At 46.5% G+C, this 27,950-nt stretch overlaps 1 protein-coding gene across 1 annotated transcript in view; it reads left to right on the forward strand.

Annotated features, from left to right (window-relative positions):
* LOC137504560 (vomeronasal type-2 receptor 26-like) overlaps positions 1-27,950 on the forward strand; it is a 124,904-nt gene that overhangs the window by 35,436 nt on the left and 61,518 nt on the right. Inside the window, exons 2-4 of the mRNA XM_068233142.1 lie at positions 7,008-7,299; positions 27,178-27,405; positions 27,857-27,948. Of these exons, the coding sequence (XP_068089243.1) occupies positions 7,008-7,299; positions 27,178-27,405; positions 27,857-27,948 (612 nt within the window). The remainder of the gene's footprint in view (positions 1-7,007; positions 7,300-27,177; positions 27,406-27,856; positions 27,949-27,950) is intronic.

Raw genomic sequence — 27,950 nt, forward strand, 5'->3', positions numbered from 1 at the left:
TCTAGGCAAATCTGCTACATGATTGCACGTATTTTCTGGGCAAATCTGCCAACATGATTACATGTATTTTCTGGGCAAATCTGCCGACATGATTCCACGTATTTTCTGGGCAAATCTGCAGACATGACTCCACGTATTTTCTGGTCAAATCTGCTACATCAGCCATGCCCAACCTACGGCCCGCGGGCCATTTGTGGCCCGCGAAGGCAGTTTCTGTGGCCCGCGCGGTGTCTGCCTGCGGAGGGGGAGAGGATCGGGTGGTATTGCATAGTATGGCACTCGGCGGGACGCGCATACACCAGCGTGCACTCGTATTCAGCCCCGGGTACCACTGGGATAGTCAGAAAGCCTCGCTCATTGGTTACTGCAAGAACCTTCCTCCAATAGGAATCAGTCTAATTCCTATTGGAGGAAGGTTCCTGTAGTAACCAATGAGCGAGGCTTTCTAACTATCCCAGCACTACCCGGGGCTGAATACGAGTGCACGCTGGTGTATGCGCGTCCCGCCGAGTGCCATACTATGCAATATACCACTTGATCCTCTCCTCCTCCGCAGGCAGACACAGTGGGCAGACAACGGGACACACGCTGTGACAGCCCCCTCAGCCCCACACAGAGCTGACAGCCCCCTTAGCCCCACACAGAGCTGACAGCCTCCTCAGCCCCACACAGAGCCGACAGCCTCCTCAGCCCCACACAGAGCCAACAGCCTCCTCAGCCTCACACAGAGCCGACAGCCTCCTCAGCCCCACACAGAGCCGACAGCCTCCTCAGCCCCACACAGAGCAGACAGCCTCCTCAGCCCCACACAGAGCTGACAGCCTCCTCAGCCCCACACAGAGCAGACAGCCTCCTCAGCCCCACACAGAGAAGACAGCCTCCTCAGCCCCACACAGAGCAGACAGCCTCCTCAGCCCCACACAGAGCAGACAGCCTCCTCAGCCCCACACAGAGCAGACAGCCTCCTCAGCCCCACACAGAGCAGACAGTCTCCTCAGCCCCGCACAGAGCAGACAGCCTCCTCAGCCCCACACAGAGCTGACAGCCTCCTCAGCCCCAAACAGAGCTGACAGCCTCCTCAGCCCCACACAGAGCTGACAGCCTCCTCAGCCCCACACAGAGCTGACAGCCTCCTCAGCCCCACACAGAGCTGACAGCCTCCTCAGCCCCACACAGAGCTCACAGCCTCCTCAGCCAGCACACTACAGGCCACGTGTGGGTAATTAGGCCTCTGTTCCTCCTCAGCAGAGCTGACAGCCTCCTCAGCCAGCACACTAAAGGCCACTCTGATACCATTGCTGCATTAATCTGCCCTGTGCATACACCCAGGTACCGTACTGGACTCTGATACCATTGCTGCATTAATCTGCCCTGTGCATACACCCAGGTACCATACTGGACTCTGATACCATTGCTGCATTAATCTGCCGCAAACTTCTCATTAAGACAATGTGCATCAAATGGTGAGTACAACAATTCTCATATTGTCGTTTTCTTTCCATTTCCAACACCATGTTAACTGTTACTAGAAAAACGTTAAAAGCTTTACATTGAAATTTTGTATGCATGTGTTCCGGCCCTCAAGTTTTTTCTTGATTTGAAGTTCGGCCCTCGGGCCAAAAAAGGTTGAGCACCACTGTGCTACATGATTGCACATATTTTCTGGTCAAATCTGCCGACATGATTGCATGTATTTTCTGGTCAAATCTTCCACATGATTCCACGTATTTTCTGGTCAAATCTGCCACATGATTGCATGTATTTTCTAGTCAAATCTTCCACATGATTCCACGTATTTTCTGGTCAAATCTGCCACATGATTGCATGTATTTTCTGGGCAAATCTGCCAACATGATTGCATGTATTTTCTGGTCAAATCTGCCACATGATGCCACGTATTTTCTAGTCAAATCTGCCGACATGATTGAATGTGTTTTCTGGTCAAATCTACCACATGATTGAATGTGTTTTTTGGTCAAATCTGCCAACATAATTGAACATGTCTTCTGGTCAAATCTGCCACATGATTGCACGTATTTTCTAGTCAAATCTGCCAACATAATTGAACATGTTTTCTGGTCAAATCTGCCACATGATTGAATGTGTTTTCTGGTCAAATCTGCCGACATTATTGAACGTGTTTTCTGGGCAAATCTGCTCACATTACGTGTATTTTCTTGAAAAAAAACTGCACAATTATGTGAATTTTCTGGGGAAAGGGTCACCAAAACTTGGGCCTACTGTCTTTGTGTTACACTTTTAAAGGGAACCGGAGGTTAGAATAATATTGAGGCTGCCATATTTATCTCCTTTTAAGCAATACCAGTTGCCTGGCTGCCGTGCTGGTCCTCTGCCTCTAATTCTTTCAACCATAGACCCTGAACAAGCATGCAGCAGGTCAGGGGTTTCTGACAATATTGTCAGAACTGACAAGACTAGCTGCATGCTTGTTTCTGGTGTAATTCAGTTCACTACTGCAGCCAAATAGATCAGCAGGGCTGCCAGGCAACTAGAATTGTTTAAAAGGAAATAAATATGCCTGTGGTTTGGACCCACACAGTGCCCGGGTGTTCAGCCTCTTGTAGGCATATATGCTCATTGCTTTTCTTAAGATATGTAAGCGCAATATTGGAGCGAGAGTGAGAAGCCGCATCCCAACAGTATTACGCTATGGTGCTTTGTTCTTCTGTTTTTTAAGACAACTGGAATTAAAGTGAGGATTTTTAAAACTGTGTAAACTAAGTTGAGTATTATGCACTGGAGAGATCGTGCAGCTATTTGTACTGAATGCTAGATCCACCAGTAGCAGGAAAAAAAGGTGTCGGCTGAGGGTGGACGAAAAGGGCACCGCCATAGACTCTAATGCAATTATTCTTAATACGGCAAAAAAAGCAGAAAAAAAGGTGCCGCGATAAATATAGTTAACAACATTAGAACATTAGAGTTTTTGAAGTATGTTGTCATTTTAGAAGCTTGCAACGTTATAGTTTTTGTCATATTATTTTGTTTGTATGTACAGATTTTACGTTATCAAAGATATTATTGTTTCTATGTGTAAAGGGGTGTTTCTGCAGAGGGAGTGGTTAGAGTAAGGCACCGCCCAGGAGGTGGTTAGTTTTAGGTAACACCGGGGGGGGGCTGTAGGGTTAGGCACCACCAGGGGAGTGGTTAGTTTTAGGCAGCGCCAGGGGAGGGTTCTGTGTGAGAGTAGGGTTGGGTTAAACTGTATTGTTGAATTAAGTAACAATTTGTAACATTAATATCTTGTTGTTATTATTTCCTGTCTGTTTTGACAACAATATTTATTGTTAACCAAGTTTGACAACGATGTTTATCATTATCAGATTTCTTTATCCATCAGCACCATTTTGTTATCCAGCTGTGACCTTTTTTCATGGCGCCCTTTTTTCATGCATGCGATCCACCTGTTTCTGAGGTGGCAACAACCCGGTGAGCCCCTTCACTGTTAATGGGAGGTGTGTCCTGTCCACACAGCACAAACTGGTGATCTGGAAAGTCGGCTGTTAGATGCACTCCGGGTGTTGTTTGAAATTTTATTGCATTATTGTGATGCATGATCATGCTATGTTAGTCTGTATTTCTTTCTAAGTTTCTATATTATTGGACCGCGCAGATGGAACATTGACTAAGACAGTAAAGGTCAACTCACAAAGATTATAGCATGCGGTCTCACAAGTGAGATGTTCGGTATCCCCAGCTTGTTGTTAACCAGAGCCGGATTTCCCATAAGGCACTGTAGGCAGGTGCCTACAGGCACTTGATGATGTAAAGGTGGCTCACTCCCCTGCCTTAGTGCCTCCCCCATTCCTTCCCTATGTAGAGTGCCGATGAGAGTGTAAACGAGAGGTTACTCACCCAGTTTTCGCAATGTCACTGACGAGATCTCTGGGGTCACCTGACTGGTGACATGAGCGCAGACGTCACCTGTCAAGTGACCTTGGAAGCCGCACTGATACCCACGCGAGCGGCTGCTCACAAGAAACTATTACAGCAAGTAGATACCAGGAAAGTAGGAGACGCCCTTGTAGGATGTTCCAATATTATTGTACATAAAATTACATACAAAGTAAATCTGGGGTTTGGCGCCCAGGCTATCCGTTACTTGCTAACAAGCACCCTATATTATTATTATTATTATTTAGTATTTATATAGCGCCGACATATTACGCAGCACTGTACAGTGTATATATATATACCTTGTCACTAACTGTCCCTCAAAGGAGCTCACAATCTAATCCCTACCATTGCCATATGTCTATATTATGTAGTGTATGTACTGTAGTCTAGGGACAATTTTTAGGGGGAGCCAATTAACTTATCCGTATGTTTTTGGAATGTAGGAGGAAACCGGAGTGCCCGGAGGAAACCCACACAGACACGGAGAGAACATACAAACTCTTTGCAGATAGTGCCCTGGCTGGGATTCGAACCAGGGACCCAGCGCTGCAAGGCGAGAGAGCTAACCACTACGCCACCGTGTTGACCTGAGGAAGCGGTTTGTGCCGCGAAACGCGTTGTCCAAAGTGCTTTTTACCAATAAATTTACTTATCACCCCTATCGAGTGAAGCTTACATTCATAAGGTAGGCGATTTACTTTATATGTAATTTTATGTACAATAATATTGGAACATCCTACAAGGGCGCCTCCTACTTTCTTGGAATCTATTGTATAACATCCCACACAGTGGGATTGTTTTGTCACTACGTTTTCATAGTAAGAACTTTTTTGAAGGAGCTGCGACCACCTGCAAAAAGACCGAGTGGGGACGGGCTTTCCCCACATGCCTACTTGAGTGGTTGCCTCGTTAACCACCCATACTTGTGAGTATCATTACTCTTATCATCGTGTGGTATGCAGGGGCCTCTGCGAAAGATAAGTATAAACTACAAAGAGTCATAAGGTCTGCAGAAAGGATCATCGGTACTCCCCTCCCACCACTCAACCTTCTCTACTCGTCCAGACTGCGCTCAAGGGCTGCTAGGATAGCAGGAGACCCCACCCACCCTGGCAACGGCTTTTTCAGTCTTCTCCCCTTAGGCCGCCGCTACAGGTCCCTTCCCACCAGGACCACTAGACATAGAAACACCTTCTTTCCCCAAGCCATTGATCTCCTCAACGCACCCTTCCAGTCGCACTCCCTTGCCCCAGCGCTTACATCCGGGTAGTGGCCCACCCATGTTACATCACCCCAACTAGTCTAGAGCTACTTAATTACTCTACATGCCCTCCTGCACTACTTATTGTATACCTGCTTGTCCACGATACTGTATATTCGTATAATTTGTCTTGTGTCTACGATACTGTATATCTGTATAATTTGTCTTGTGTACTACTCGAGCCTGTCTGTGCCAAAAATAATTCCAGGTACAAACCCCTGTACTTGGCCATTAAACTTGATTCTGATTCTGATTATTCTTGGATCATTCTGCCAGAGATAATACACCATAGGAGCTCCCGGTGTCTCTGTGTTTTTTTTTTTTCGTTTTTTGTACCTACCACAGCCCCCGTATTACAGCAAGTCTTTTTACATTTTACAGTTTACATTTTCCCAGTGAAATTTGAATTTGTCTCTGCCCACTGCTGACCCAGCATTGCCCGGGTATGTATTTGGCTTGTGTTGGCCCCGCCCACTTTTTCTAACCCTAACACACAATTACTCAATTACTCAATGGCCAAGTTTGTTAGCTTTGTGGTCTTTGGCATCAATAATTTGCATTGAAAGGAAACACATCCGATAGGCTGGGACTCCACCCCGTTTTCTGAATTTGAACCCCAGTCACCCAATGACCAACTGTACCTGGTTTGGGGCTTGTGCCATTAACAGTGCAAGAAGGGCAGCAATTAAATATTTCCCTTTACAATCAATCTGTGAATTTTGATTGGCTTTTGTAGGCTCCACCCACTTTTTTGAATATTAATCCCAGTCACCCAGTAACCAACTGTGCAAAGTTTGAAAACCCTACAATGATCAGTGTAAGAATGGCTGCTATTTACATTTTCCCAGTAAAATTTGTATATGTCTCCGTCCGACCACTTTTTTGGCTATGGGAATAAAAAGTATCCTATATGTTATTCCAGGTAATGTACTATGTGTGTGCCAAATTTCATTCACATCCGTTCAGCCATTGTTGTATGATTGAGTAACAAACATCCAAACTTTCCCATTTATAATATTAGTAAGATTTAGGAAAATGTGTTTATTTCACTAATTAGTTGATAACCAGACCTCAGTGGCTACTGTAGGAACATGGCTGTTAAGTTTTCCAATAGCTATAGCCAGTGGGTGCTATGGGAGTAAGGATAATCAAAGAAATGCAAATTCTTCCGAGTTTATGCAAATTTATATGCAAATATATGCAGCTTCAAAATGGACCAATCAATTTAAACCTGGGTATAAACTGATTGGTCCATTTTCAAACTGGTTCCTCCAGAGCCCAAATTGCCCAGTATGTGTTGCCATAGCAGCAATTTACTTTGTGCTCTATGGCAACACCCATGTTTCCAGGCAGGTTATGCACCCAAATTTTCTGCTTCAGGCATCTGTGCCTGAAGTGGGGAAATAAGTATTATTACTGTTTAGTATTTATATATCACCAACATCTTATACACAGAGTATATTGTCTTGTCCCATAACTGTCGCTCAGAGGGGCTCACAATCTATTCCCTACCATAGCCATATGTCTATGTACTGTATGTATCGTGTAGTGTATGTATCACAGTATAGGGCCAGTTTAGGGCAAAACAAATTAACTTAAATGTATGCTTTTCGCATGTGGGAGGAAACTGGAGTGCCCGGAGGAAACCCACACAGAAATGAGGAGAACATACAAACTGTACACAAAGTACCTTGGCTGAGATTCGAACTGGGAACCCAGTGCTACAAAGCGAGAGCACTAACCACTACATCACCGTGCTGCCCGTATACAGTTATCAGTAAATTGTAAGCATAAGTGAGGTTTGAGATACAACTTTTATTACTTTTAGGCCACATATTCATTATCTGCGGCATCTCCTGGCCTTCATGTTTGCTGTAGAAGAAATAAACAGAAGACCTGACCTCCTGCCTAACATCACGCTGGGATACATGATATATGACCCCTGCATGTTAGAGGATAAAGCGGTACAGAGCGCCCTGAGTATATTATCCGGGGTGGAGGAGCCTGTGCCTAATTACAGCTGTGACCAGAAGAACAAAGTGGTGGCTTTCATTGGACACTTGGAGTCTTCTCCAACACGCTCTATAGCTGAAGTAAGCGGGATCTACAAATATCCACAGGTAATAATACTATTAAAGTAAAATTATTCTACATTAGGAACACAAAATGCTTTTTTCAAAATGCTAACCTGTACCTGGGGGAGTGGGAACGCCAAATATTTGTGGATGAGGACCTTGCAATGTACCTGGGCCACATTTTGGAGTGGCACAGGTACAGTGATGACATCTTCATCCTATGGACGAGCACTTTGAATCAAATTACCAATTTTGTTGAACGCCTTAATGTAAATACTATGAACTTATGGTTCAATTTTGAGTGCAGTCCCTCTGGGATACCCTTCTCAACTAATCTTTTCAGGAAGGCAACGGCCAGCAATGCACTTTTGCGGGCTGATAGCTTTCACCCTGTACGTACCATACGAGGGATTCCAGTGGGACAGTACCTTTGTGTGCGACGGAATTGTTCACGTGATGATACTTTCATGCAGGAAGCAGGTAACCTGCGGGAAAGGTTCAAAGCTAGAGGTTATCCCGATAGGCATTTGCGACGGTTGTTCAATCGGGCAAAAAAAATGTGTATGCCATGAACTCTTAAAGCTGAAATATCGTCGGAGAACGGATACATCAGTACGTTTTTGAATGCATTTTTGTGCACAGCATCCTGGGTTGAAACATATGTTCACCAACCATTGGTACTTATTGATAAATGACCCTGATGTGGATCAAGTTACCCCCCCCCCCCACACACACACACACACACACACACACACACTTCTCCAATAATTACATTTCAGAGAGCTAGATCACTGGAGGACATGCTCGTTAGTGGCCATTTTCCTGGATCCTCCCCTAAGGTACACTATAAAGCAGGAGTCAGGAACCTTTTTGGCTGAGAGAGCCATAGACACCACATATTTTAAAATGTAATTCTGTGAGAGCCATACAATATGTTTCAAACTGGGACAGTGCGCATGCGCAGCAGAGGGCTCATGTCCCTGTTGCCATGGTGATGTGTATACAGTTCATCCACCAGGCAGTGGAAGTGTCAGACAAGTCTTCAGCTTCTCTTGGGTTTCAGCAACATCAGCAATTTCCCAGACAGGATAAATACCTACTAACAGCTTGTACAATTAGCTAGCTGACTTGGGGGTTCCTTCACTTTGTAGGACGAGATCCCCACACTTTAGCTCAATAGGCTGCCTGTCAAGTGACAGACAGCCTAGTAGGCCAATCAAAGTGTGGGGATCGCGTCCTAGAAAGTCACTGGACCTGACAGGATCCAGGGGGGGGGGGGGCAATTGGAGCAGCCGCTTGTTTTGGAGTAGTGCGAGTAAGTTAGTAGTGCAAGCTACAACAGTAACGTGCCTACTTTGAAAATGTTACTTGCGCTGCCGCACTAAGCTGTGCTGCTTGAGCAGTGTAGCTTAGTAAATCAACCCCCTACTGATTTGTATGTGAGCCAGATGCAGCCATCAAAAGAGCCACATCTGGCTCCCTACCCCTGTTATAAAGTGACAGGTACTAATACCTGTGGGGGCTGGGACTATTCTCGTTACATTCAGGTTGGTAAGCAAACAGTTGTACCTGGCGGCAGGCGATTCACTTTGCCACACTTTATAAATTGCAAGACCGAGGTGGTCGTTTATTTACATATATGTGTCATTGTGGGGCGTTTTATGTTGGTAAAACGAAACGCCCCTGATGAGAACTGACGTTCGAAACGCGTAGGGCGGGGTCGCGTGTGCCAGGAAGGAACTACACTACTGAGCGTATTAGGAATCCAGCGTGGAGGGTCCGGCTGCCAACTGCGCCAATCCGGAGTGGCGCACGGGGGAGAGCCCGTCTAAAAACTCGATGCTGTGAATTACTGACGCACATTGTAAGTGTAATGGTTGTTTTTAACTTTTTGCATTAAAACGGTATTACGCTATGTGCAGTGTATATGCTTGTGTTTTGAGGACAAGAGCTTGGAGAAGTGCATTGTCGTGTGAGGACTAGAGTTTGTTTGAGTGACAAGAACCTCTGTAATGGGGGCTTGCATGAGAGGATAAGACCTCTGTAGTGGGGGCCTGCGGACAGTGATTCAGCTGCTGGGTCGCATAGGAAGGTGGTGAGATCGGAGAGCCAGGAGGGGGGCTGAGACCCTTCATTGCCATTGCTGACTCCTGTAATAAGAGTTAGCACGTCTGGTGAGTGCACCTTTTGACCATTTTGCAAACTTTGGACTAAAGTGGGATTCTAATAAGGCCCCTGGAATTGACTTTTGTGGCATATGGTAGAAGCTGAGTGAAAAGAAGGACTTTATAAGAAATTGTGTATTATTGGGTTTGCGCAGCTGTTTGTTGTTTATAGAAACGCCCCTTTCACAAAAGCATTTCAGAACATGTCAATAATATTTTAGACAGTGAATCCACGTCTCTTGTCGCCAGGCACGTTGCCGACAACCACAGGGGCAGCCTCTCGGGTTTGCGATTTATCGGTCTCGACCGTGTACATCAGACCATTACAGGGGGGAATTATGACCGCCTTCTTTTGCGCTGTGAGCCTCGGTGGAACCCCCTGGCCTGAGTGATCAAATGAATTATACGCATCTTTGCCGAATTGATGGTGGTTTGCCTGATTTCCGTCGGTGTGCAGTGAGTTTATCCCCTCTGCTATGTGTCTATTCAGTGGCCCCCGCATTTTGGGCATCCTCTGATAATAGACACTTTGAATAATCTTAAATGTCTCATTATTATTTATGACAGCTTCTCTGTCGTGATGCCTGCACTGCATCTGCCTTAAAGAGGAACTCCAGTGAAAATAATGTAATAAAAAAAGTGCTTCATTTTTACCATAATTATGTATAAATGATTTAGGCAGTGTTTGCTCATTGTAAAATCTTTCCTCTCCCAGATTCACATTCTGACATGTATTACATGGTGACATTTTTACTGTGGGCAGGTTATGTAGCTGTTTCTAGCTGTTCTGGCCTTGCAGACAGCTCTAAACAGCCATTTCCTGTCTGTGAACATTGTTACATTGTGGCAGTTTGCCCAGAGTACCGTACGGTACCAGAGCCTCTTGTGGGAGGGGTTTCAGCACAAAATCAGTCATACAGCGCCCCCTGATGGTCTGTTTGTGAAAATCATTATATTTCTCATGTAAAAGGGGGTATCAGCTACTGATTGGGATAAAGTTAAATTCTTGGTCGGAGTTTCTCTTTAAGTACTCCGAGGGATGTTGTCCGTTGAGGCAGCAGTGTAGTATTGTTTGTAAGCTCATTTTGTCCCTCCAGTGTTACCTTTTTATATTATAATTAGTGACCTTAGCCCGTTTAAAGAGACACTCCGACAAAGAATTGAACTTTATCCCAATCAGTAGCTGATACCCCCTTTTACATGAGAAATCTATTAGTTTTCACAAACTGACCATCAGGGGGCGCTGTATGACTGATATTGTGGTGAAACCCTTCCCACAAGAAGCTCTCCGGACCGTGGTACTCCTGGCAGTTTCCTGTCTGTGAACCTTGTTGCATTGTGGGAAATAGCTGTTTACAGCTGTTTCCAATTGCTAAAAAAGCATGCAGCAGCTACATCACCTGCCAACAGTAAAAAATGTCACCATGTATATGTCAGAATGTAAATCAGGGATTTAAAAGATTTTACAATGGGCAAACACTGACTAAATCATTTATACATAATTATTGTAAAAATGAAGCACTTTTTTAATTACATTATTTTCCCTGGAGTTCCTCTTTAAAAATGGGCTCTAGGTCTGTCATTGCCGCCCACCCCCTACCCTGCCACCCCCCTGGCCCTTTCTGCTCCTGTCCCAGGCTGTCCCTGTGGCAAATGAGCAGTAGTGTAAACGCAGGGACACACCCACAGGGACAGTACGCAGAGACATAGGGGTTTTATTATATAGTATTATCTCCATAGTTATATTTGATAATAGAACAGATTTGACTTATCGGTTTGTTATGAGTTGATCACTGATCTGGGTGTCGGTGTCTGGACATATGGTTGCCACAGCATGAGCTGGGTAAATGAACAGTATTTGAACCTAGTTAAGCTACGATCAGCGTCTGGTTGCTAGGGAAGCTGAATTGCCACTATGGTTACGACAACCATGCTTCCCATCTTATCCGCCTGCTGCTTCCAGTTCATGCTATTTGTTTGTGGTGATGCCCCCTCCCCCGTATGCTCAGTCATCTGCTGATTGGTTGTTGTATGATTTGTAAGCACTAGAGTAAGTGCATCTAGCCACGCCCCCTGAAGAAGCCGGAAACTGGCGAAACCGTTGGAGTTGCTCTTCTCTATGGGATGCCACGCCACCCTGCTTGACCAGCGTGGCACGAGGATGCAATAAGGCTCCTGTCCATCTTGCCTGGCATGCCACTCGTGTCTAGTATCCGGGCCGCCACTGCACTTCCTCCTGTCCCCAGCACTCCACGTACCCCAGCCTTCCTCCTAGATGCTCTATGGACACAGACTCCGCCATATTGCTTTAGTGACTGCCACTTTTTCATACCACCAATGTGGTGTATTTCATATGCTGCTGGATTGAAATGAGACCTCATGTGCTTCATATATCTGCATTATCCTCTACAGCTGAGATCTGCATGTGCTTTTGCAATCTTGCATGAACTGCTATGATCCATATAGCTTGGCTTCAATACAGGTACTCTGCTGCTTAACCACTTGAAGACCGCAGTGGTAGACCCCCCTAAAGACCAGGCCATTTTTTGTTAAATTGGCCACTGCAGTTTTAAGGCCAAGCTGCAGGGCTCCACAACACAGCACACAAGTGATTAACCACCTTTTCTCCCCACCAACAGAGCTCTCTGTTGGTGGGGTCTGATCGCTCCCCCAATGTTTGTTTGTTTTTTATAAATATTTATTTCTTTTATTTTTAAATAAAATGCTGTATTTTTTTTTTTACAACCCTCCCTCCCCCCGCCAGCCAATCAGCGTGATCGGCTATCATAGGCTTCAGCCTATGAAAGCGATTCACTTCCGCATCACCAGAGGGGACAGATCGCAGTGCTGTACAAGCTAATTAGATGGCAAGTTTGCCGTCTTACAGTCTTGGAGCGATTGCCGCTGGGAGACTGAAGGCGGAGTAGAGTTCTGCCTTCCAAGTGGAGATGCGCGCGCAGTAGCACACACGATCTCCTGCTAGCCCCATACAGGGCCGTTCACGCCAATCGGCGTGGAGCTGTCCTAGGGCTGCTGCCGCCGCATTCACACCGATTGGCGTGGAGCAGTCGGCTAGTGGTTAAGCTTTCTAATGTGAGGTACTAATGTGTTTGCTACTAATTTCTGCATCCTTTACTGACAAGCTTACCTATATGTCCCACTAGTCTGAATTCTAGACTGTACCATCAAGTTCTGCTGCTTGCTTTATTCTTCTAATGCCACACAGTCCTGTGGATTTGCTAATACTGGGCGATGCTATAGCATTTGAGGAATTATACAAATGAGGACTATGGTGCGTTAGTGTGGTGCACCTGAGCGTGTTGTGCTTGCTGGCTGCATGGCGGGGTGACCATCCCATGTGTTTTTTTTTATTCACTGTGTTATTCATATTAAATAAAGTCTATTATTGATCTATATAAGTCATGTTGTGTTGGATTTTTTTTATGACACACATACCAGCCTTAAATGTATCCATTTCTGAAATGTTTGGTTTAGTTTGCTTTTTTTAAAGACTTTTATTTATTTTTTTCCAGAAACTTTAATTTGAAGGCTTTTTAGATTGTATGATGAAGAAGATAATGAAGCATTCAGATGAGTAACTGTATTTTTCAGACTATAAGACGCACCCAGGTTTAGAGGTTAAAAACCAGGAGAAAATATGTATATATATATATATATATATATATATATATATATATATATATATATATATATATATATATATATATATACAGTGGAGGAAATAATTATTTGACCCCTCACTGATTTTGTAAGTTTGTCCAATGACAAAGAAATGAAAAGTCTCAGAACAGTATCATTTCAATGGTAGGTTTATTTTAACAGTGGCAGATAGCACATCAAAAGGAAAATCGAAAAAATAACCTAAATAAAAGATAGCAACTGATTTGCAATTCATTGAGTGAAATACGTTTTTGAACCCCTACCAACCATTAAGAGTTCTGGCTCCCACAGAGTGGTTAGACACTTCTACTCAATTAGTCACCCTCATTAAGGACACCTGTCTTAACTAGTCACCTGTATAAAAGACACCTGTCCACAGAATCAATCAATCAAGCAGACTCCAAACTCTCCAACATGGGAAAGACCAAAGAGCTGTCCAAGGATGTCAGAGACAAAATTGTAGACCTGCACAAGGCTGGAATGGGCTACAATACCATTAGCAAGAAGCTGGGAGAGAAGGTGACAACTGTTGGAGCGATTGTTTCGAAAATGGAAGGAGCACAAAATGACCATCAATCGACCTCTCTCTGGGGCTCCACGCAAGATCTCACCTCGTGGGGTCTCAATGGTTCTGAGAAAGGTGAAAAAGCATCCTAGAACTACACGGGAGGAGTTAGTGAATGACCTCAAATTAGCAGGGACCACAGTCACCAAGAAAACCATTGGAAACACATTACACCGCAATGGATTAAAATCCTGCAGGGCTCGCAAGGTCCCCCTGCTCAAGAAGGCACATGTGCAGGCCCGTCTGAAGTTTGCCAATGAACACCTGAATGATTCTGTGAGTGACTGGGAGAAGGTGCTCTGGTCTGAGGAGACCAAAATAGAGCTCTTTGGCATTAACTCAACTCGCTGTGTTTGGAGGAAGAAAAATGCTGCCTATGACCCCCAAAACACCGTCCCCACCGTCAAGCATGGGGGTGGAAACATTTTGCTTTGGGGGTGTTTTTCTGCTAAGGGCACAGGACAACTTAATCGCATTAACGGGAAAATGGACGGAGCCATGTATCGTAAAATCCTGAACGACAACCTCCTTCCCTCTGCCAGGAAACTGAAAATGGGTCGTGGATGGGTGTTCCAGCACGACAATGACCCAAAACATACAGCAAAGGCAACAAAGGAGTGGCTCAAGAAGAAGCACATTAAGGTCATGGAGTGGCCTAGTCAGTCTCCGGACCTTAATCCAATAGAAAACCTATGGAGGGAGCTCAAGCTCAGAGTTGCACAGAGACAGCCTCGAAACCTTAGGGATTTAGAGATGATCTGCAAAGAGGAGTGGACCAACATTCCTCCTAAAATGTGTGCAAACTTAGTCATCAATTACAAGAAACGTTTGACCTCTGTGCTTGCAAACAAGGGTTTTTCCACTAAGTATTAAGTCTTTTATTGTTAGAGGGTTCAAAAACGTATTTCACTCAATGAAATGCAAATCAGTTGCTATCTTTTATTTAAGGTTATTTTTTCGATTTTCCTTTTGATGTGCTATCTGCCACTGTTAAAATAAACCTACCATTGAAATGATACTGTTCTGAGACTTTTCATTTCTTTGTCATTGGACAAACTTACAAAATCAGTGAGGGGTCAAATAATTATTTCCTCCAATATATATATATATATATATATATATATATATATATATATATATATATATATATATATATACTGTATATATATATATACTGTATATGTATATATATATATATATATATTTAACATGGTGCGTCTATGGTCCAGGGGCATCTTGTAGATGTTTTCCCCCCAATTATTTCGTCCCCATGTGTCCTATCTGCCCCCTGTGCCCCCCTGTCTCCCCTCTGGCTGGTGTCCCTTGTGTCTGCCTGTGTCTCACCGGCCCCCCTGTGTCCCCTTTGTGCCCCCCTAGTGTCCTCCTGTGTCACATCTTTTCCCCTTTGCCAGAGATGCATGGGAAGAACCAGACAAAGGATGTCACAGGGCCATTGAGAGTGAGACACAGGGGACACCGGCTAGAGGGGAGACAGGAGGACACCAGAGACACAGGGCAGCAATGGAAGACAGAGAGGACACTTATGGGGGACACCTTCGGACCATAAAACACACTGACTTTTTACCCCCACATTTGGGGGAGAAAAAGTGAGTCTTATAGACCAAAAAATACAGTAATTACTGCCAGAGGACGTGTGCGGTGCACTGATTGGTGTGGGAGCGACGGAGGCAGAGAAAAGGGACAGCACAGATACATTTCCGCCCCCATTTAGACGTTGCTGAGCGCATTTCTCAGCAGAGCCTCGCTCGATTCCGCATCCTGTGTCCGTGCCTGCAGCACGCCAGAGAGGTGAGACAGCGGGCACTCTGGCGACCAACAGCAAGGGAAACTTACCACTCAGATGCTCTGATCTGAGGTCTGTGAGTTGCGGCGGGTGGCGGCATGCAAGAGGTCAGAGACAGTTAAAGAGGAAACGGCTGCTGATCCAAAGGTAAGATTATTGGCGGCCGCAGGGAGGGGAGGGGGCTACCTATCTGGGCTGGCTAACTGTACTGGGGCAACTAAACTGGCTACCTATATTAGGCATGGGGCAATTATACTGGACATAGGGGGCAAATATACTGGCTACCTATACTAGGCATGGGGCAACTATACTGGACATAGGGGGCAAATATACTGGCTACCTATAGTAGGCATGGAGCAACTATACTAGGCATGGGGGCAACTATTCTGGCTACCTATACTGGGCCTTGGACTAACTATACTGGTCCTGGGGGCAACTATACTGGCTACCTATACTGGGCCTGGGAGCAACTATACTGGTCTTTGGGACAAATATACTGGCTACCTATACTGGGTCTGGGAGCAACTATACTGGCTACCTATACTGGGCCTGGGAGCAACTATACCGGCTACCTATACTGGGCCTTGGAGTAACTATACTGGCTACCTATACTGGTCCTGGGGGCAACTATACTGGCTACCTATACTGGGCCTGGGAGCAACTATACTGGCTACCTATACTGGTCCTTGGGACAACTATACTGGCTACCTATACTGGGTCTGGGAGCAACTATACTGTATACCTATACTAGGCCTTGGAGTAACTATACCGGCTACCTATACTGGGCCTTGGAGTAACTATACCGGCTACCTATACTGGTCCTGGGAGCAACTATACTGGCTACCTATACTGGTCCTGGGGGCAACTATACCGGCTACCTATACTGGTCCTGGGAGCAACTATGCTGGATACCTTTACAGGGCCTTGGAGTAACTATACTGGATTCCTATACTGGTCCTGGGGGCAACTATACTGGCTACCTATTCTGGGTCTGGGAGCAACTATGCTGGCTAACTATACTGGCCCTGGGAGCAACTATGCTGGATACCTATACTGGGGGGCAACTATACTGACTACTGACAGATTATGTGTATTTTGTGCAAAATTGCTGGCAGATTGTGTTTTTAACCCTCTTGGGGTGGTGGACAGTCTGGGGGCGGAGTTGGGGGTGTGGTGGGGCGGGGTCAGGGGGAGGGGAGTCGGCCCTCCACCATGTACGCTGAAAAATATGTGGCCCTCCATGCCTGTGAAGTTGGACAGCACTGTTTTAAACCATTCCATTGTTGCCCTGGCTTTATGTTTAGAGTTGTTGTCCTGCTGGAAGGTGAACAGCCTTCTCAAGTCTTTTGCAGACCCCAAGAGGTTTTCTTCCAAGATTGCCCTGTATTCAGCTCCATCCATATTCCCATCAACTCTGACCAGCTTCCCTGTCCCTGCTGAAGAGAAGCAACCTATACTGGTCCTTGGGACAACTATACTGGTCCTTGGGACAACTATACATCAACTCTAAAAAAAGAAAGGTTGACTGTATAGGAATCCTAAAGGATGAGGGTGGGAACTCAATGGAGGATGACCAAGGTAAGGCAGAGTTATTAAATGCTTTCTTTGCTTCTGTCTTCACAAAGGAAACAGCACTGTTGCAAATTACAGAGGCAGAAGAGTCTCAATCTTCTAACTGTAATATTAAATACTTAACGCAGGAAGAAGTAAAGGCAAGACTAAATAAATTAAAAATAGACAAGGCACCTGGCCCGGATGGCATGCATCCTCGGGTCCTAAGAGAATTAAGTTCAGTTATAGCTAAGCCCCTTTATCTTATTTTTTGTGACTCTCTTGCAACTAGCAGAGTCCCAGTGGATTGGCGTACAGCACACGTTTTCCCATTATTTAAGAAGGGCAAAAAATCTGATCCAAGAAATTATAGACCTGTAAGCTTAACATCAGTTGTATGCAAACTATTTGAGGGGTTACTAAGAGATACTATACATGACTTCATAGTAGAAAATAATCTTATTTCTCAGCATCAACATGGGTTTACTAAATACAGGTCCTATTTGACTAACATGCTTAGCTTTTATGAGGTAGTGAATGCTAATATGGATATTGGGAATGCTGTAGATGTAATATACTTGGACTTTGCAAAGGCCTTCGACACTGTTCCCCACAAAAGTCTGGTGCAAAAGTTGAGGATGCAAGGACTGGGGAAGAGTTTGTGTGCATGGATAGGGAACTGGCTAATGGACAGAAAACAAAGAGTTGTGGTCAATGGATCGTACTCAAAATGGGAGACTGTTAGCAGTGGGGTCCCACAGGGGTCTGTACTGGGTCCAGTGCTCTTCAATTTATTTATTAATGACCTAGTAGATGCAGTAGTGAGCAATGTTGCTATTTTTGCAGATGATACAAAATTGTGCAGAATCATCAACTCTCAGGAAGATAGTGTCATATTGCAACAGGATCTGGATAGGATGGCTATATGGGCACATACATGGCAGATGAAATTCAATGTTGACAAATGTAAAGTCATGCATTTTGGTCATACCAATGGTCTAGCACCATACAAAATAAATGGGATACAGTTGGGAATATCAAACTTGGAGAAGGACTTAGGAGTGCTCATCGACAACAAGTTAAATAATCGTACTCAATGCCAAGCCGCTGCAGCTAAAGCTAACAAAATTTTGGGATGCATTAAAAGGGAAATAAAAACTCGAGATGCTAGCATAATATTGCCCCTGTTTAACTCTCTAGTAAGGCCACATCTGGAATATGGAATTCAGTTCTGGGCACCACATTACAAAAAAGATATTGCAGTTTTAGAGCAGGTGCAGAGACGAGCTACAAAATTGATACGTGGGATGGAAGGTCTCACTTACCAAGAAAGGTTAGATAAACTGGGTTTATTTAGTCTAGAGAAAAGACGCCTTAGAGGGGATCTAATTAACATGTATAAATACATCAGAGGGCAATATAATAGCTTGGCGGATGAGCTTTTTGTCCCTAGGCCTTCTCAAAGGACTAGAGGACATGAGCTGCGCATGGAGGAAAAACGTTTTAGCCATTTATTTAGGAAAGGGTTCTTTACAGTAAGAGTGATTAAGATGTGGAATGCATTGCCACAGGAAGTCGTTATGGCAAACTCTATACCTGCATTTAAAGGGGGCTTAGATGCTTTCCTTGCGTTGAAAGACATCCATGGCTACAATTACTAGGTTATGCCTAATGATGTTGATCCAGGGATTTTATCTGATTGCCATCTGGAGTCAGGAAGGAATTTTTCCCTTTTGGGGCTAATTGGACCATGCCTTGTGGGGTTTTTTTCGCCTTTCTCTGGATCAACAGGGGTATGTGGGGGACGGGCTGGAGTTGTACTTTGTACTGGTTGAACTCGATGGACATATGTCTTTTTTCAAACAAAATAACTATGTAACTATGTAACCCCCAGAGCATGATGCTGCCACCACCATATTTGACAGCGGGGATGGTGTGTTCAGAGTGATGTGCAGTGTTAGTTTTCTGCCACACATGGCGTTTTGCATTTTGGCCAAAAAGTTCAATTTTGGTCTCATCTGACCAGAGTGCCTTCTTCCACATGTTTGCTGTGTCCCCCACATGGCTTGTGGCAAACTGCAAACGGGACGTCTTATGCTTTTCTGTTAACAATGGCTTTCTTCTTGCCACTCTTCCATAAAGGCCAACTTTGTGCAGTGCACGACTAATAGTTGTTCTATAGACAGATTCCCCTACCTGAGCTGTAGATCTCTGCAGCTCGTCCAGTCACCATGGGCCTCTTGATTGCATTTCTGATCAGCGCTCTCCTTGTTTTGCCTGTGAGTTTAGGTGGATGGCCTTGTCTTGGTAGGTTTACAGTTGTGCCATACTCCTTCCATTTCTGAATGATCGCTTGAACAGTGCTCCATGGGATGTTCAAGGCTTTGGAAATCTTTTTGTAGCCTAAGCTTGCTTCGAATTTCTCAATAACTTTATCCCTGACCTGTCTGGTGTGTTCTTTGGACTTCATGGTGTTGTTGCTCCTAATATTCTCTTAGACAACCTCTGAGGCCGTCACAGAGCAGCTGTATTTGTACTGACATTAGATTACACACAGGTGCACTCTGTTTAGTCATTAGCACTCATCAGGCAATGTCTATGGGCAACTGACTGCACTCAGACCAAAGGGGGCTGAATAATTACGCACATCCCACTTTGCAGTTATTGATTTGTAAAAAATGTTTGGAATTATGTATGATTTTCATTCCACGTCTCACGTACACCACTTTGTATTGGTCTTTCACATGGAATTCCAATAAAATTGATTCATGTTTGTGGCAGTAATATGACAAAATGTGGAAAACTTCAAGGGGGCCGAATACTTTTGCAAGCCACTGTATATATATATATATATATATATATATATATATATATATATATATATATATATATATATATACAGTGTGTAAGTATATATATATATATATATATATATATATATATATATATATATATATATATATATATATATATATATATATATATATATTTCGGACTATAAGACGCTCCGGACTATAAGACGCACCCAGGTTTAAAGGGCAAAAACCAGGAAATAATAAAAAAAATACTAAATCTAGGTGCATCCATGGTCCAGGAGTCTCCTACAGACCTTTAACCTCCCCCTAAGATGTTTGTATCTGAGTTATACTGGCCAGCTACACTAACCATTTCTGCCCCCACCAACTACAATAACAATTGATGCCTCACCCCCAGCTACACTTCACTAGCCCCTGATGTACCCACCCACCCACCCAGCCAGCTACACTACACTACACTTCACTACACAAACCCCTGTCACCTCCCCCTGCCCCAACCTAGCTACATTAATTAACCATTACAATTAAACTGAGAGCTCACCCATCATGATGAGGTTCGTGGCAGCAGAGTTATCTGGCGGTGTTCCATCGCAGCATAGCAGCAGCTGCTGCAATGATCTGTATGCCGTGTCCATTCTCCAAGCTTGTCCCCGGAGCGGCGGCAGTGCTATCATCTGCAATGCCTGTGTGTTATCCCCGGAGCGGCTCCAGCAGCAGCGTGATCGTTGTTAACTACCCGAGAGGCATGGCAGTAGGTCCTAATAACATAGCTTATGCATGCACCTCTTCTTTCTTTTTGTCCCCGCATGAGCCGCGCGTCAGTGTAATCAGGGCACAGCGGGACATCTTCCGCCACCATACTGTCAGCGTCCGACAGAGACCTCTGTACTGCTTCCTTATTGACTCACTACATGACCCCGGCGCACGGCGCCCTCTTATGACCTGCGGCGCACGTGCTGCTGCTATGCTGCGATGGAACACCTCCCGGAGAGGTATATTGTTACATTTGGACTATAAGACGCAGTAACTTTTTCTCCCCACTTTTGGGAAAAAAAATACGATATATATATATATATATGTATATATATATATATATATATATATATATATATATATATATATATATATATATATATATACACACACAGTATATTCATATATATGCAGTATATATGAAAAAACACATGCAGATCGCTTTTTTGTTTTGTTTTGTTCTTCTGCCCTGTGCGACTCTTCAGGGCCACTTTAAAAATGTTGTCCTGCCCCGGCCCGTGACGTCTCCCCGCACTCTGATTGGCTGCCGGGTCCCCAGAAGAAGAGTGGGGCTATGGGGATCCAGGCAGCCAGCAACACACTGGGACAGGCCGGGGAGAGCCGGGGGAGATGCTGGAGTCCTGCTGCACAGCAGCGATCATACGCGGGACTCCTTAGCAGCAGGGAATTCCCTAGCCCGACCTGAGCTCGGGATTATGGCTCGCAGCTCATCTCTCCAAGGCCGAGCTCAGGACGGGCTTACTGCCAGGGAGGTTAAAGCTGATTCTGAAAGATAGCCTGAAGAAACGCTGTTAATGGCACCAAAGAAGTTGAAGTAAATTCTCCTCCAAATCTTATTTTAATAAAATTGTATAAGCATTACAAATAAAAGCATTCAGGAATCAGTTTTAAACTCTTCTTTTAGGAGACTGACCTATCTATATAAAACATTCCTCTGGACTTCTGAAGTTCTGCTTAAAGGTGTGACTATGTGACCTTCCCTAATTATTGAGAAGAGTGTAGTTGTGCTATACTGATTTATGTTTTGTCTCTGTTGTCATCTTTAATTATCCTCTCTCCCAGTGGTGCTCACCGCATTCACACTCGTGAAACCCGGCGCTGAAGTCGTGGTTAGCGGAAATGCGTCAAATTATGCGGAAGTGACACATTGCAGGCCAATCAGAGGGCCCCAGCCAGGCCCTAGCAACCAATCACAGGAGGGGAGCTATGCCCTCCCCTCCTGAATATAAAGCGGCGGCCATGATGGAAAAGCTCTGTCCTTGCTAGACTGTGGTGCTGAGAGGATTATCTCCAGGCCATTGTTGTTTGAGCAAGTGCATTTATTGTGTTAAAAACAAAGCGTTTTTTTTGCTAACACTGCTCTTATACTGTACACAGTTAGCTAGTCAGTGAGTGATTGCTGTAGTTAGTTGTAGTCAGTGTAGTGTAGTGGGAGTGTGGGAGTCTAGTGATTATTTAACTGTGTGTAGTGCAGGCAGGTTCAGTGCTGCAGTGTAGTCAGTGTAGTAGGAGTGGGGATTATCTGTGTGCAGTGCAGGCAGGCAGGTTAGTGCAGCTGCAGTGTTCACTTGTATATTCCAGTGACAGTTATACACTTGTACTATTTGCAGGCAGCCAGTCACACCGCCGGCGCCGCCACTCTCTACCAGCGCTGTTCATTCATTCTGTCAGTGACCTTGTGCCGTGCTCAGTGCCCACTGCTCGCTCGCTGGCATATAAGCATCTCATTACACAGTGTGACATCCTTGTGTGCCCACTGCATCCTTCAGTGACCTAGTTGTATATCCAGTGCCCACTGCTGTGCCCACTGCATCCTTCAGTGACCTTGTACTGTGCCCACTGCATCCTTCAGTGACCTAGTTGTATATCCAGTGCCCACTGCTGTGCCCACTGCATCCTTCAGTGACCTTGTACTGTGCCCACTGCATCCTTCAGTGACCTAGTTGTATATCCAGTGCCCACTGCTGTGCCCACTGCATCCTGCAGTGACCTTGTACTGTGCCCACTGCATCCTTCAGTGACCTAGTTGTATATCCAGTGCCCACTGCTGTGCCCACTGCATCCTTCAGTGACCTTGTACTGTGCCCACTGCATCCTTCAGTGACCTAGTTGTATATCCAGTGCCCACTGCTGTGCCCACTGCATCCTTCAGTGACCTTGTACTGTGCCCACTGCATCCTTCAGTGACCTAGTTGTATATCCAGTGCCCACTGCTGTGCCCACTGCATCCTTCAGTGACCTTGTACTGTGCCCACTGCATCCTTCAGTGACCTAGTTGTATATCCAGTGCCCACTGCTGTGCCCACTGCATCCTTCAGTGACCTTGTACTGTGCCCACTGCATCCTTCAGTGACCTAGTTGTATATCCAGTGCCCACTGCTGTGCCCACTGCATCCTTCAGTGACCTTGTACTGTGCCCACTGCATCCTTCAGTGACCTAGTTGTATATCTAGTGCCCACTGCTGTGCCCACTGCATCCTTTAGTGACCTTGTACTGTGCCCACTGCATCCTTCAGTGGCCTAGTTGTATATACAGTGCCCACTGCTGTGCCCACTGCATCCTTCAGTGACCTTGTACTGTGCCCACTGCATCCTTCAGTGACCTAGTTGTATATCCAGTGCCCACTTCTGTGCCCACTGCATCCTTCAGTGACCTTGTACTGTGCCCACTGCATCCTTCAGTGACCTTGTACTGTGCCCACTGCATCCAGTGATTCATTACTAGCACCATGTCTGGCAGGGTTTCGCGGGGTGAGAGCAAAGGGAGTTCAATTGCCTCAGCCACTTCTGGGACTGCTCCACGTCCAGGGAGAGGACGCCCAGCTGTACGTGGTCGTGATGCAGCAGAAAGGGGGGCAGCAAAGCCTGGGCCGAGTCAGCCGCAGGTCATAAGAGGGCGCCGTGCGCCGGGGTCATGTAGTGAGTCAATAAGGAAGCAGTACAGAGGTCTCTGTCGGACGCTGACAGTATGGTGGCGGAAGATGTCCCGCTGTGCCCTGACAAAAGGTATGCGGTGTGCAGGTTATGCAGCAAAAGATTGAGCCGTGGGAAAAGTCTGAGCAAGATAGGTACCTCATCCCTCCAGGGCCACCTGAGAAGCCGCCACTGCCGTGAGTATGCGGACTTTAAGAGGAAGCAGGCACTGCTGGCAGGGGTTCCTGAGAGCAGAAGGCCCCCCAGCGCAGCAGCATCATCCCTCCCTCAGGGTCGTGAATCCCCCACAGCAGCAGCAGTAGTAGCACGCAAGCGCTCTTCCACCTCGGCTACTCAGGACAAAGACATTGAGGCTGGCAGCCAGTGTTCATCTCTCTTCTCTGTCTCCCCTGCATCCCAGCGTCGTCAGACCCTGCTGAGCGACACCTTTCAGGGTCTGACCAAGCCTCTGCCTCCAAGCCACAGGTGGATCCGCAAACTAAATGGCTTGCTGGCCCGGGCCATGGCATCACAGCTGCTTCCCTACTCCCTGGTGCAGAAGGGGAGCGCCATGCGGTCGCTGCTCCAATTTGGCATCCCCAAGTGGCAAGTCCCCAGTCGCCACTATTTCAGCAGGAGCGCGATCCCAGCACTCCACAAGTTTGCGGTGGAAAATGTGGCCCGTTCCCTGGACTACTCTGTGGGCAAGCAGGTCCACGTGACCATGGACTCGTGGAGTAGCAGATTTGGGACAGGTCGCTACCTGTCCTTTACGGCCCACTGGGTGACACTGATGGAAGGGAGGGAGGACAAGAGCGCATCAGCCCAGTTAGTGGTGCCACCACGCGGGATCAGGGGGGATGCAGAAGGGTCCTGTCACGAAACTCCCTCTGCACCCGGAAAGCAAGCCCGCCTCGGCAGCAGCAGCGCCAAGCCTCGGCACTGCCAAGCCCTTTTAAAATTGGTGACCCTGGGGAAGGAGAGGCTTACGGCCACCAACGTCCTGGCCGCCCTCAGGAAGCAGGAGCGGAGGTGGCTGACCCCCAGAGGCCTGGAAGTGGGGTATGTGGCAGCCGATAACGGGGCCAACCTGGTGGCAGCAGTGCAGCAGGGAAACCTCCAGCACATCCCCTGCTTGGCCCACGTGCTCAATCTTGTGGTGCAGCGCTTCTTGCGCACCTACCAGGGGATGAGCGAGCTGCTGCAGGATGCCCGGGCGGTGGTACGCTTTTTCCGCCTGTCAGCCACTGCCTCTGCACTCTTGTCCACCTTACAGCAGCAGTATGGAAGGCCACAACACCAGCTGATCATCGGCATGCCAGTTCACTGGAATTCGACTCTGGCCATGTTGGAGCGGCTGTGTCAGCACAGGCTGGCTCTTAGGGCCTACATGCTAGACCCAAGTGTCCCCAGCAACCAGCAAGTCCCCATGATTACTGCCACTCAGTGGACACTGATGCAGCAAGTATGCCTGGTGCTGAGTCCCTTCCTGGAGGCAACCAAGATGGTCAGTGAGGAGCGGGCCTCTGTGTGCCAGTGGGTGCCCTTGGTTTGTCTACTGGAGCAGGCAATGGACAATTTAATTGAGCGTGGGGATGAAGCCCTGAGGCAGTTGGAAGAACAGGAGCAGATGGCAGCACAGTCCAGCTCAGAGGAGGGCTCACAGCAGGTAGTGGAAGAGTTGGAGGTCCCTAACCTAAATGAGGTGGAGGAGGAGGAGCAGAGTGCAGCAGGCGTTGTACGTGGATGGCAGTTTGAGGAGGACAACGACATGGCACAGGAAGAGGACAGGCATGCGTTATGGGACAATGGCGAGGACGAGGAAGATCTTGCTGGCAGGGCCCACCACCAACCAGCACAAGCAACGACTGACCACCATGGTGTCTGACTATATGGGGTCATCCAGCGGGCTCAATGACACCGACAGCCCCGTGGACCCCTTGGAGTACTGGGTCAAGAGACTGGACATCTGGAGCGAGCTTTCCCAGTACGCCCTGGAACTCCTATCCTGCCCTCCTTCCAGTGTCCTCTCAGAGAGATGCTTTAGTGCTGCCGGTGGCGTGGTCAAAGAGAAGCGCTCTCGGCTCTCCCACGCCTCTGTGGACAAACTCACCTTCCTGAAAATCAACCAGGCTTGGGTGGAAGGTGAGTTCCTGGCCCCTATTGTCGGACACAGGGGGACATGAAGTGGCTGCTGCATGTGCTGTTGTTAATTATGCCTGCCTTTATAAAGACAGTTACTACCTGACTAGTGCCTACCTTGGTTAATTTTTTGGTGTTATGGTACTACTACCAGTAAGTTGCCATGATCCTCCTTCTGAGCTGCTGAACTGACCACCCGCTTTGTCCTCCTGACTCAGTCGCTACTACACTCTGCGTTCACACTGCCCGTGTCACTGGGTGCATTTAATTTTTTGGCCAGCACTATGACGCTGTGCTACTACTACTACCACCAGTATGTTGCCATGGTCCTTCTGTGCTGCTGAACTGACCGCCCGCATTGTCCTCCTCCTCCTGACTCAATCGCTTCCACCAATGTACTCTGTCTGCGTTCACACTGCCCGGGTCACCGGGTGCATTTAATTTTTTGGCCAGCACTATGACGCTGTGTTGCTACTACTACCACCAGTATGTTGCCATGGTCCTTCTGTGCTGCTGAACTGACCGCCCGCATTGTCCTCCTCGTCCTGACTCAGTCGCTTCCCGCTGCTGCACTCTGCGTTCACACTGCCCGGGTCACTGGGTGCATTTAATTTTTTGGCCAGCACTATGACGCTGTGCTGCTACTACTACCACCAGTATGTTGCCATGGTCCTTCTGTGCTGCTGAACTGACCGCCTGCATTGTCCTCCTCCTCCTGACTCAATCGCTTCCACCAATGTACTCTGTCTGCGTTCACACTGCCCGGGTCACCGGGTGCATTTAATTTTTTGGCCAGCACTATGACGCTGTGCTGCTACTACTACTACCAGTATGTTGCCGTGGTCCTTCTGTGCTGCTGAACTGACCGGCCGCATAGTCCTTCTCCTGACTCAGTCGCTACCACCACTGCACTCTGCGTTCACACTGCCCGTGTCCACTGACAACTCTGCTGCGATGTCATTGCTAATTGCTGCAAAAAAAAAAAAATTTACAAAAACCTCTCTGGGGCCTTTTTGGCGTCAGCCACTCATCCTCCTCCAGCGGCACCTTCGCCGCCAAGTGCCATTGGAACTCGCCTTCACCTCTTTGATTGCTTAACGCGTATATCCCTTTTTAAAACCACATATTACCAATTAATAGCCACATTTACAGTGGTGATTTGTCTTTAAAAGCCATTAAAAAAAATAAAATAATTTTTTGGGAATTTTTTATGTTGAAGTTATGTTGCCCCTTATCACCTCGATAATCCATGCAATTTGGGGGATTGTAGCATGTATGGGGGCTTTGTTATTAACGTTTAAAGAAAATCCGCCTCCGGGCGTGAATCCGCGCGTGATTACGCCATTCACGTCAGAAAATCCGCGTGGTTGGGTGGACGCGGACGAAAATCCGCATGCGGCGGGGCCGAATGCGGATATTTTTTTTTGCAACCACGCGGATTGCCGAATTCGTGGATGAGGCACATTCGAGCCTCACTACTCTCTCCCACATACTTCTATCTCTTCTCCTCAGATCAGTTACGGAGCGATGGACCCCATATTCAGTGACAAGAGTCTCTTCCCCTACTTTTACCGCACGGTTCCCGATGAGAGAACGCAGCATAGAGCCATTGTCCTCCTCCTGAAGCATTTTGGCTGGAGCTGGGTGGGAATTGTGGTCGGAGATGATGAGAGCAGCCGGAGGTCCAGCATGGAGCTTTACAAGGAGATCATCCAGAGCCGCATCTGTGTGGCTTTCATGGTAACTATTACTAGAAAGGAAGTCTTGAAAAGGGGAAAAATGTTACATACACTCCTTAAAACTAGTAGCAATGTTGCTATATTTCTTGGAAACTCTTATAGTGCTATTGAGTTGGCATTTTTACTTCAGCATAAACAAAAGGTTATAATCATGCCGGCCATACATTTTTCATCTGATACTGGATATATGACCATGCTAAATAGATCACTTCTGATTTCTCCGCCCAGAAGAGATATTCCAGGGCTGAGGGAGTACCTGCTCAGTGCCGGCCCTCACAAATACTCACATGTGCAATTTATGGTCGGAATATGGAAAGGCTATTTGGATTGCTGTATTGGGAATTGCAGTAACCTTTACAGACCCTGCAATGAAAAGGACCTTCTCAGTCAGGTGGACCCTTCTGACTATGATGTGAATAACTTTGGTTACACCTTCAGCATCTACTCTGCAGTCTATGCTGTGGCCCATGCCCTACATGACTTGCTTTCTTCTAAAGACCACGGCCAACTACAGATCTTCAGGAGATCCCATCAACCATGGAAGGT

The sequence above is a fragment of the Hyperolius riggenbachi genome, chromosome 4 (genome assembly GCF_040937935.1).
Source record: "Hyperolius riggenbachi isolate aHypRig1 chromosome 4, aHypRig1.pri, whole genome shotgun sequence".
Lineage (NCBI taxonomy): Eukaryota > Metazoa > Chordata > Amphibia > Anura > Hyperoliidae > Hyperolius > Hyperolius riggenbachi.